The sequence below is a fragment of the Dendrobium catenatum genome, unplaced genomic scaffold (assembly GCF_001605985.2).
Source record: "Dendrobium catenatum unplaced genomic scaffold, ASM160598v2 fragScaff_scaffold_698, whole genome shotgun sequence".
NCBI lineage: Eukaryota > Viridiplantae > Streptophyta > Magnoliopsida > Asparagales > Orchidaceae > Dendrobium > Dendrobium catenatum.
In genome coordinates, this window is record NW_021319160.1 from 88,354 (window position 1) to 99,875 (window position 11,522).

At 35.1% G+C, this 11,522-nt stretch overlaps 1 protein-coding gene across 2 annotated transcripts in view; it reads right to left on the reverse strand.

Moving 5' to 3' along the window:
- Positions 1 to 8,439, reverse strand: part of LOC110097415 (calmodulin-binding transcription activator 4-like) — a 70,331-nt gene extending 61,892 nt beyond the window's left edge. Inside the window, exons 1-2 of one of the 2 annotated variants that reach the window (XM_028695856.1) lie at positions 8,120 to 8,439; positions 30 to 193 (exon numbers count right to left, since the gene is read on the reverse strand). In XM_028695856.1, the coding sequence (XP_028551689.1) occupies positions 30 to 177 (148 nt within the window). In that variant the 5' untranslated portion in view covers positions 178 to 193; positions 8,120 to 8,439. The remainder of the gene's footprint in view (positions 1 to 29; positions 194 to 8,119) is intronic. The other variant, XM_028695857.1, reaches the window with a different exon arrangement.
- Between the last annotated feature and the right edge of the window lie 3,083 nt (positions 8,440 to 11,522).

Below are 11,522 nucleotides of genomic sequence, written 5' to 3' on the forward strand. Positions count from 1 at the left end.
AATGTCCATATACAAGACAGAAATATTACTAAGTGGTTTTTCAGGAGTTTCTTGTTCAATTTGGTATCTCTCATGGTTTTTTAATATAAAGAAAACTTCTAAAGGTTTCAGCCATCGGATCTGAGCTTCCTGGCGCAATTTATCATAGTCAAAACTTGAACCTGTTACAGCAGACATTCATTGAAGTTTGTTTCTGTCAGACAATATTAAACTTGGTAATCAGCAAAGAATTTTGAAGCATGAGAGTAAATCTTGAGAACGACGACACAACAAAATCATGAAAGTTCATTTCTATCAGATCTTACTGAACAACAAAGGTAATTGACAAAGAAATTTGAAGCATGAGAATAAATCTTACTTCAAACATACAAACTTCACGCAGAGCTTTCTGAAAGTTCCATGATATTCTATTGAATAAAGAACGACAAAAAATATGCTTAATTTGTTCATTGAAGAAGGACATGCCACAGAAAGAACTAAAATAAGATGTAATTTCAACATGGTTGGTTTTCTAAAAAAAAGGTGGAATTTATCTCAAAACAAATTTGAGCTAATAAGGCAGCATTTGCAGAATCCATTAGGCTGTTCTTTAATCAAAAGTTCCTAAATCACCTAAAAAATGCTCTTTTTAAAGCTGAAAGCACCCTAAAGGATGGAAACAATTTGTTGATAAACTTGCTGAAACAAAGGTATCAATACACCCAGTAAAGAAGGCAAAAATACATGGTAGTGATTTATTAACACCATAAGGAAACAATACACTAGTGATTCATTAACACCATGCACTTAAACTAATTAGGAACTGAATTTCAGCATTTTTTTTGGGATGGTATGATCATGCTAGAGCATATATAAAAAGAAAATCACACCATTACTTACTAAAATTAATATATCATCACCATCAAGATAATTATTAGTCTACTCCCACCTATATGTAGTTAGTCTAATGAGTCATCCTTCTAGTTGACTACTAGAAGTGGTATCAACTATTACTTCATGTAATTGCTTTTTGCACAAATGCCATGCATAAAACCGTTCATTTACCCATTCTCCTTGATCTTCATCATGATTTCTATTAAATCCTTCTCCATAAATTTGGTTCAAATTAACCAAAACTAGAAGCATTGAACATGCATGGTTAACCCATTGCATAAATATCATCTTATTGTTGGAAGAGTATGCAAAAACTTTTGAACTTCTCATGCAATCTTAAGCCTAATGCGCCATACTGTATAAATGTACTAAGCCGTAAAAATCCAGCAACTCAAAGCAAAAAATGGATCTATTTTTTCATCAAGCATGCTAAAAAGAAGTTAAACATATCTCTGATATAAATGTATTCCTAAAAACAGGAAAAATCACAATGGTTCTCCCCCAAAAGACTTATCACAAGAAAAGAAAAAAAAAAAAAAAGAACAGAGCAAATGAAATCATATTTGAAGGGTTGAAAATCATTTGAGAATATTTACTAAGCCCCATAATATGGTGGAATGTTGAGGAATATATTAATTGATCCAACACGGAATGCAAGATCAACTTAGGATAGTGCCATATAAGAAATTTAGCATGTGCTAGTTGACACCAGGAACTTCCAGATTAGTGTTGAATATAAAAACAAGCTCTCACTTTTATAGACACAGATAGAAGAGCATTAAGCGAAAGTGACTCTTGCTCTAAAATGCAAAAGAAAAATCCTTTCTCGGTCCTTATATCTGCTCTAGAGGACTATGTAATGAGAATTACAAACAGACGCTTGCTAAAGAAGTAATGTCTGAGGTAGCCCATCTTAAATTAAGTAAAGACTTTATAATAATCTAGAAATTGGGTTTTATGAAGGAAAACTGAAGCTTTACGTATTTGTGAGATGCCTAGCCATCCAAAGGCATAACATCCAAAAATTAAATATGACAAAGCTATTACAAAATAAAAGAAAACAAATTAATCCTAGCTACACCATCAATGAAAAAATTGGTGAGATAAATTCGTGTTCAAAGTAACATAAATGTCTAAGATCTTATTTCCAAACTCCTTTTAACAATGTTGAAGGTAATATATAGTCATAAACGTATATTTGAAAGACAGAAGCTTGCACTCAGTTTGAGAGAACAAATGCTTTATCTTCCTAAGACAATATCCATCCATCCACATGGAGTCTTATAACTATAACCTATGTTGAAATTAAGAGAATTGAATTATTATTCCAATATGTTTGTTTTTAACCTTTTGGAATTCAAAGCACCAAAATTAAAGGTTTAAACTGCTGAACGTATTCACCACTTATTAACCGCAGCATGCAAAATCATGTTTTGTGATCATTTGATCACAAAGATTGAAAAGTTCAAATCATTCAAAATGATGAATTGATACCATGCAAGTGATGTTTATAAAATTATAGTCTAAACATCCAAAATGAATTAGGGGAATGCACAAACTTATGCATCAAGAAGGGTGTGTTTCTACAAAGGATATTAGCAATCATTCATTTTATTAAATGTTTGATAATCTGTAAGAAATTCATAACTTTGTATGAAAGCCACAGCAGGCAAAGCAACTATTAATGGACTAGTCCTGGATTTGGATAACCTTGGTTGAAGTAGATTCTATTATGTGAAGTGTTATTTAAAATGTGGAGCATAATTGATGCCCAACAATGAAAATGCCTTTCCAAAAGACCAAGTATGGATTGATCCTTGCAATAAGATCATCATAGGGGTTCAATGGGGGCGAGAAGGCCCCTCCCAAAGATTTAGAGGTATAGCCTCAGAAAAGTACACAATATTTGCAAGTTGTTTCATTCAGTGTTTTTAGGGATTTCAAATGTGATTTCGGTTAGCTGATGTTTTCATTATAAAAAGATTACTGTTATTTGGGTTTCAATACACATGAGAGATTAAAAAATGCAAAGAGAGAGTGAAATTGTGTAATTGACCATTGTAAAACTTCCCCGTTGCAATTATATGGGTAACTATAACAGAAAGATGAATGGTCATCATTGAGCGAGCATTTACATAAAATCTTTTAAGTTTTTGTGCATTTTATTTTCTTCCATGTGTTTGGTCTCGGTGATTTGAATTTAGTCTCAAACCTATTCCCAGATGCTGGTCAAGTTAAGCCTGATTGCAGTTTGTGGAAGAGCTTTCATGCTTATGCAAATGGAGGAGAGGCAGGCAAAAAAGCCCGACAGTCATTCATACCTCCCAAACTTCAAAGGAAAAAATTTCTTTCAATAAATCTATAACCATAAATAAGGATGATAAGCTTATTAGCTCTTGTTCAAGACATTGCTAATACATGGCGGCATAGCCTTATGTTCACACATAGCCACTTTCTCTTGTAACTCTCAATCCCGCACTATGACAATATGACCTTTATTATTGAAGATATTAAGTAGACATAGACAAAAGGGAAATATTTTTGAAAAGCAAAAGAATCCTAAATTCAACCATCTGCAAAACCTAGTATCATTATCAGTAGAAAATGAACTTCCTTCAGCTTCACTGTACATATCAAACTTATATGTACCCCAAAAACCTCTTATTTTAACCTTCAAACACAGCTTAGTTTGGTTTATAACTTCAAAATGAAATCCTCCTCATCACCACATGCAATTATGCTATGCTTCTGCTTACACATGACACATGCATGCCACACCAATAGGCTTACTATTACAACTAAGATAGTAGTTCAATGCAACAACAACAACAACATTAAGTCTTTATCCAACTACGAGGTCAACTATATGAATATTTTTTCTTCATTGTGTCCTATTAAGAGTCAAATTATCATTTAAATCTAATAAAAGAAATTCATTTCTAATACTTTTTCACCAAGTCTTTTTAAGTTTACCTCTATATGTCTTAACATAAGTCTGATCTAATACATCTGCTCTCCTAACTGAGTCATCGAAAAGCTGACATTTTATGTGACCAAAATATCTTAAGGAGACTCTCCCTAATCTTATCTTCCATTGGAGCTACTCCAACCTTTTCACGTATATACCCATTTTGCATTTTGTCTCTAAATGCAAAACCGCTCATTCAACTAAGCATTCTCATCTCTACAACACTTAGGCTTCATTTGGGAAAGTTTTTTCACTTCTTTCTAAAGCAGCTTTTTAGTATAAAAATTTCTTGAATTAGAAATTTTTGTACTAGAAAACTTCTTTGGAAAGCAATAAGAAAAATGTCCCAAATGAAGCCTTAATTTAATTTTATGCTTCTCTTTTAATGGCCAACATTCTACATCATAAAGCATTGCAGGTCTCATCACATCTTATTAAATTTTTCCTAAAGTCTGACGGGTACTTTTCTATCACACAACAGGCCTGATGCATTCCTCCACTTCAACCATTCATCTTAAATTCTCTAATAAAATCTCCATCTATTTCAGCATAACTTTTCACAATAGATCCGAGATATCAAAAATATGCACTCTTTTTAATGACTTGATCAACAAATGTTGCAATCCCACCACTAGATCCATTACAACTAAAATTACACTCTATGTATTTGGTTTTAGATTTACACAAACAAAAATATTTAGACTCTAACGTTGACATCCATAATTTAAGTTCTTCAACTCCCTCTCTAGTCTTATGAACTAGAAGAATATCATCAACAAAAGCATACACCAAGGTATATCCTCTTGCAAATGTCTTGTAAAAACATCTACGAGTAAAGCAAAAAGATATGAGCTTTAAGCTAATCCTCGATGTAATCTAACTGAAATAGGAAAATATTTGATCAAAACATCTTGTGTTTGAAAACAAGTAATAGCTTCTATATACCAAGGTTTAAAATTGCGTAAATAAGCCTCAAGGCGTTTTTCGTCCGTGAGGCGAGGCGTAAGCCTCGAGGCGGTGTGAGGCGTAAGCCTCACCGATGAAGAATTGCGTAAATGAGAATTTAAGGGTTTTAGCAAGTAAAAAATAGTAAGATTCTATCATACAATAAAAACATCTAAATGACAATTAAAATTAGGGGAAAGTAAGAAATAAATGCATAAAATCATGTCCCAAAATACAAAACCACAAAAATATTAGTCTATCAAAACTCCCAAAGTACATTAAGAAGAACATATATAATCCAATCATGTCCCATCACTAATGGGTCTTCAAGGGAATCTTCTCACCCCTTCCTCCTCTCCTATAGAGTCCAATGTCTTCCAATCAAAGCATGCACTCATGAACAAGTAGACTAACACTAACAACTATTACTAAAGATGATGAATAGAACAATATGCCGGACCTGCCGGGGGTCCAAGGTGGCGCTGCCCCTGGCGGGGTTCGACCTGACCGGTCAGGTCGCGGGTCAAGCGGCACGCCCCTGCGGGGTTTCGGGGGCAGCGCCCCCGGAACAAAATTTTATTGTAAGAGTAATTTTGAAGTTCTATTTGTTTTTGAAGTTCGTAAGTTATTTTTATGGGAAGATACCGAGTGGTACCGAGCATGTTCCTTAGCAGTACCAAGCATGTACCTAGCGGTACTGAGCAGTACCGAGCATGTACCTAGCAGTACCGAGCAAATACCTAGCTGTACCGAGCATATACTGAGCGGTACCGAGCATGTACCTAGCAGTACCGAGCAAATACCTAGCTATACCGAGCATATACTGAGCGGTACCGAGCATATACTGAGTGTACTAGGCAATATTTGAGGCGGTATACGCCTCAGCCAGAATTGCGCAATTGCGCCTCTGAGACACGTCTCAGTGCAAGTGAGGCGTACGCCTCTGCCAGGAGAGGAATTGCGTAAGCCTCAAGGCAGTTTTGGGTCAAATTGCGCAGAGGCGCGCCTCTTATTGCGCAATTTTAAACATAGCTAATAGATATCCTTAATGACTTAAATATAAGCATTATTAATTCCATTATTTTCTAGAATCCTACAGAGCACTTCTCTTGAAATTTTATCATATGCTTTCTCTAAATCAATAAATATCATATATATAGATCCTCCTTACTCGCTCTATACTTCTCCATCAAACCTCTCAACAAATGTGCTAAGGTCTACAGTCATCAGATGACCTTTCTAAAATAGTGTAAATGAATAAAATAAGAATAAAATATGAAACAGGGGAGAAAACCAATTTGAGTTTTCTTTATGATAAAATAATCAATCTGAATTTTATTATATCCATTCTTATAAGTGATGAAAATTTCTCTTTCTTCTTAAATAAGATATTAACAATTACAAAAGCATAAGCTAGAGCAAAATCTAATATGATCAGACCACCTTCATTAGTCGCTCCAAATCTATTGCCATCGTGAATACTTTTAAAATCTTATATTATTCTAACAACATGTTCATTTAATCTCTTCCAATAAAAACATTCTTCAATAGGTATATTTTGTATTAATTCTTCTAAGTCATTCCAAAATTTTAATTTTAAACACATCTAAATCTGCTCAAAAAATATAAGCACTTATAATATTAATAATCTCAGCATCAACAACCATCTTTAAAGTTATAATTATATCTTCAATTCTATTAATTTTTAAACTATTATCTTTCAAACTCTTATTTATAATCACACATATACTATTTATAGTATAACTCCTATATAAATATCATAGTTTAAATCATAAACTATCAATCATCTTAGCATTTTTTCCAACTCATTTAGTTTCCATAACATTGTCGTTGTCGGGTCCAAAGACATGGGTGACAAAAGTGGAGGGATATATTAGGTAGTCAACAACCAACATAAACTTGTCGAACAATCATAGCATGAATCATTTAATACATTATGTTAATTGCATTTTCGATTCAATGTTGGGCCTTGAAAAAAGAGTAGAATTCGCAACAAACTAGATGAATACATTTATAAGCACAAGGTGTGTACCAAAGAAAAAATCACAAGACCGAATTGGCATTTTGCTTTCTTTTTTTAGGACTAACACACTTGTTTAAAAAAAAAAACATATTAGAACCGATACACAGGAACAAGGTCATGTACTATAAGGAGCCAGCAAATGTTCCTCTCCATAACTCTGTTCAGCGACTGCCAAAGGCAAGTCAAACCTAGCTTGGATGCTCTGGATATCAAGCAATGTCAATTGATGGATACAATGTTTAAGAATTTCAATATATATATATATATTATTATTTGAATTTCAATCACAGAAAGCTCACATTTCCCACCAAGCAAAACATAAGTATTTTTCACAGAATTTATTTCATAAGTCACAAAACAATCATTAAAACAATATCCTTATCCTATATTAGAAACAAGTTAGAAGCTTAAAAAGTAGATCGAGTCAGCTCCAATCCCATATTGGTCATGACAAAATTGCAAAGATTTTTCCACCCTCACATGCTCACTTTTCCACCAGAACTTTATCTTCAGGGTGTACTTAAACCGTATCAATCCAGTCACTAAACTTGCTTCAGTGAAACCCAAAACTGCAGGAACTCTACTATTGGCATTAAAAAATACCTTCTCCCAACCTTTTTTCTACTCACCAAATATGAAAAACCTACACTTATGGCTCCCTCCAAACTTTATAAACCAAATTTGATTTCATTTCAAGTGCTTCGCAAGCTTTATATCTGGCCAACATCTTGTCATATGGTCCAAAAGTTAGCGCAAACAAGTAATTGATACTTTGTTTGTCTTTTAATTTTTTTAGTATTAATATATATATATATATTTTTTTTAATTTTTTTTTTTTAATGTTCACCTGGCCAGAATTATACTTCCTATCAACAATAAAAACGTGATAATTGTAAAGCAGCAAGGCCAACGCATTGAAGAAAAGCCTTAAACCCAACAAACCAAAAAGTTAAGGCTATCAGTATATTATATTCACAAACCACACTGCTAGCTGAACATATTGAGCGCAGATTCTAAGAAAACTTTCCAGCCACTTACCTTATAACAAGGCAGAACAACAATTTACTGCGGAACTACAGATAAGTATGTTACTGAATAACCGATTAACGCTAATAATAAGAATTTCAGGAGAGAAAAAGTATAGAAACCGAGTTAAAGATACTTTTAAAAAGCAATTACCTACATGATTTAAAGATAACTATCCTGTTAATGAAGAAGATAAGTGATTACAAGTCAACTTACTGAAAGATCAAGTAGATAAAAGAAGTACGATGGTTTTCCGGTTCTACCTGCGAGCATCCTGCTTGGGCGAAAGAGCCGACTTTGATCCCGTCAGCCGGTCTGCTTCCACTTTGATTGAGGGTTTCAGTTGTTGGATCGGGGGGTTGAAGATGGACCAAACTTGGACATGCAACGAAAATGGGGCAAAGGTGACAAAGATAGGAAGAGAGGAGCTGAGAGTGTGAGCAGATAATAGAGGCTAGTAGACCTCTATTTAAGCTTTGTGCGAGCAATCTAGGAATCTCATTCCAGAAGCCGACGATGGACTGTATAACGAAAAGTAATTTTGGTTGGAAAAGTTAAGCCGCTCTATTGGATGGATTCCGCCGCACTCAGTGGGAGACCGACTCGTCTTATCAAGTTTTTTTTTTTTTTTTAATTAAGGGCACATATTTCCAATTTTATTCTAAAAAATAAAAATTACAATACAAGAACTTATAATTATTTCTTTTTGGGAAATTGTTCAGCAAAGTATGTATATTAATGACAAAAGGCAATCAGACATAAAGGAAAACCCAACACCAACAAAATTACAAAAAAACAGTAATGAGAGGGGGATTGGGCCAAAAAGAGGACTCAGGGTATAGCCAATCGTAACATCATCCAAAGCATGAGATCAAACAAGATCACATTAGAATTTAAAAGGATTTGGATGGCCCAGGTTGCCACAGGGCCAGCTAAGTCAAAAGATGAATGGCAAGATGACCTCCATAGTAAGCCAGCCCAGAATCTCCAACCCGAAATGAAACAGCAAACCAACCAACGAATGCTCAAACATGACAGCAACAAGCTAGCTACAGTCATCATCGTCCAGAACAACATAAAACCTTCCAGGCAACCACAAAACCTGACAACCAACCAAAATAAAAACAACGATTACCGAAGCCTTTCAAAATTGCAAAGTAAATTCTCCCTGTGTTTCCAATGAGAAGTCTTAAGATTGAGAGCATGTTTAACAACAAAGACAATAGTAGATGGGGAGGCATGTTCTCCAGCAAATCTCCAATTGTTCTTCTCTCGCCATAAGAAATAGATAAAACAATTGACCGCAAGGAAGCAAAATTTTTTATCGAACAAAGAAAACTGATGAAGACCATCTAGAAAATCAAATGTTTGCAAAATGTTCGGCCTTAAGAGAAAGCACTTCAAAATAAGGAGGACCGTAGTGATTACAAAGAAAGCGTAATCACACTAAAAAAATAAATGTTTATGATTTTCAGGAGCATTCAAGCAGAACGAACAAGTAAGAGAAATGTCAATCGATCTTGCCAAGAGGACGTCAGCACATTTAAGCCTTTCCAAAATGGACATCCACGCAAAGGAGGAAAATCTAAGAGCATGCAATTTTGTGCCAAATGTATTTATGCGGTGAATCTTATCAAGGTTAGAGAAGAATTTAAGAGTAAAACTTTTGAAAGTAGGTTTGTTGGAGCCCTCCCATGCAAGAGCCGGTTGCTCAACAATAGGTATCGCAAGAATGGCATCCCTGAAGGAGTAATGCCAGGAGCGGGGAAGGATCCACCAATTATCAGTAATGAAATATTTAACCTCCTGATGAATCAAATTGAGAGAAAATCCTAGGTCAGCTAAGGATTTCAAGTTACAGCAAGGGTCCCACATCATAGAGAATTTGTAGTGAGGAGAAACAACAAGAGAAATACAGCACTTAATATTCTGAGCAAGTGAATGAATAAATTTCCAATCCATGGAGGAAAATGAAGGGGACTGCTTCCAGGGAGAGCAATATTTGGCTCTAAAACAAGAGCCAGCAAGAGAATTAACATTGTAAAATCGGCAAATGAAAGAACAAGCAAAAGCATAGTAAAGAGACTCAAAAGAGGGAATGTCAAGTCCTCCAAAGCATTTAGTCTTAGCAGTGTCCTTCCAAGCAATTAAGTGTAGTTTATTCTCATAAATGCGGCCATGGAATAAAAATATATCAAAGCTGAGATATAGCTATTTGGCATGACTTGGGTATAATAGTTCCATAGATCCAATAGGCAATAGTATTGGAAATGGTAAATTTCAGGAACTGAATTCTACCTACAAAAGAGAGAAACTTAACTTTCCAACCATCAAGTAAAGTAGAAATTCTACTCAATGGTGGTTGGAAGTGAGAAAACCTGAGTCTCCTATGAGAGATAGGCAGCCCCAAGTAAGTAAGAAAGGATTCAACACGGGATATGCCAAGAATATCAGAGATATCAGATTTGGAAAAGGCATTTTGGGAGAAAATAATAGAGCTCTTAGAGGGGTTAATGTGAAGTCTAGACGTTTCAGCAAAAAGCTCGAAAGAGTTCTTTAGGTAAGAAGCAATATGGGGAGAGGCCTCCCTAAACACAAGAAGGTCATCAGCATATAATAAGTGTATCATCTAAGGGTTTCTCATGTGTTTATCTTAAACTACTGTGTTGGTTTCTGTACAACACAGTAGAGAAATGAACATCAGTAATACACCTGGGCACCCATTTAATAAATTGCTCTAGAAAGCTTTTTTGTTTCATTCTATTTAAGATAAACACATGAGAAACCGAATCAAACGCCTTCATAATATCAAGCTCAGCATAGAAAGAGCTCTCTTTAGAGTTGAAATCTCTAAGGGCTTTAGCCACCAAAAGTATGTTATCAGAAGATCATCTCTTATGGATAAAACCAGACTACTTTCATGTATAATATGAGGGAGAACGAATTTCAGTCTATTGGCAATAATCTTTGTCACAATTTTATAAAAAATATTGCAAAGAGATATAGGATGAAAGTCACGAATGCTAGAGGCATGAGGGCACTTGGGGATTAAAGTCATGGCTGTGGCCTTTACCCCAATAGGAAGGTGGGCCGTAGATAAGAAGTTTTTAACCACATTACACATTTGAAGCCTAATCAGCTGCCAAGTAACCATATAAAATTCAAAAGTGAACCCATTAGGGTCAGACAAATAATTCTTTTTAACATAAAAAATAGCATCCTTAATCTCTTCATTAGTGATTGGGGCAACCAACAAACTGATCATATTCATGGGTATACCTTGGCCCAAGGGAAGTGATAAGTTATCGGCCTTAACATGAATAGGGGCATTGAACAAACTATTAAAGTGTTGGATAATAACAGAAGTAACATCCTGAGGGGAAGAAAAATGGCCTTGAGGGGTGGTAATTTCTCTCAAAGAATTAACATTCTTCCTAGACTTTATCCTGGCATAAAGGAACCCCAAATCATCCTCACCCGATGAAAGCCAATTAGATTTAGCACGTTGAGAAATCCAGGAAGTCCACGCTGTCACGACCCGACCCGATCCGGGGCAGATCCCGCTCGCACCGGGCCGCGACACGGAACGAACAGACTGACTAACGGACCAAGATCTGGTTATGGAATTTGGTTCGAAACTGAATCTTCCAAATAATTTACTCAAAC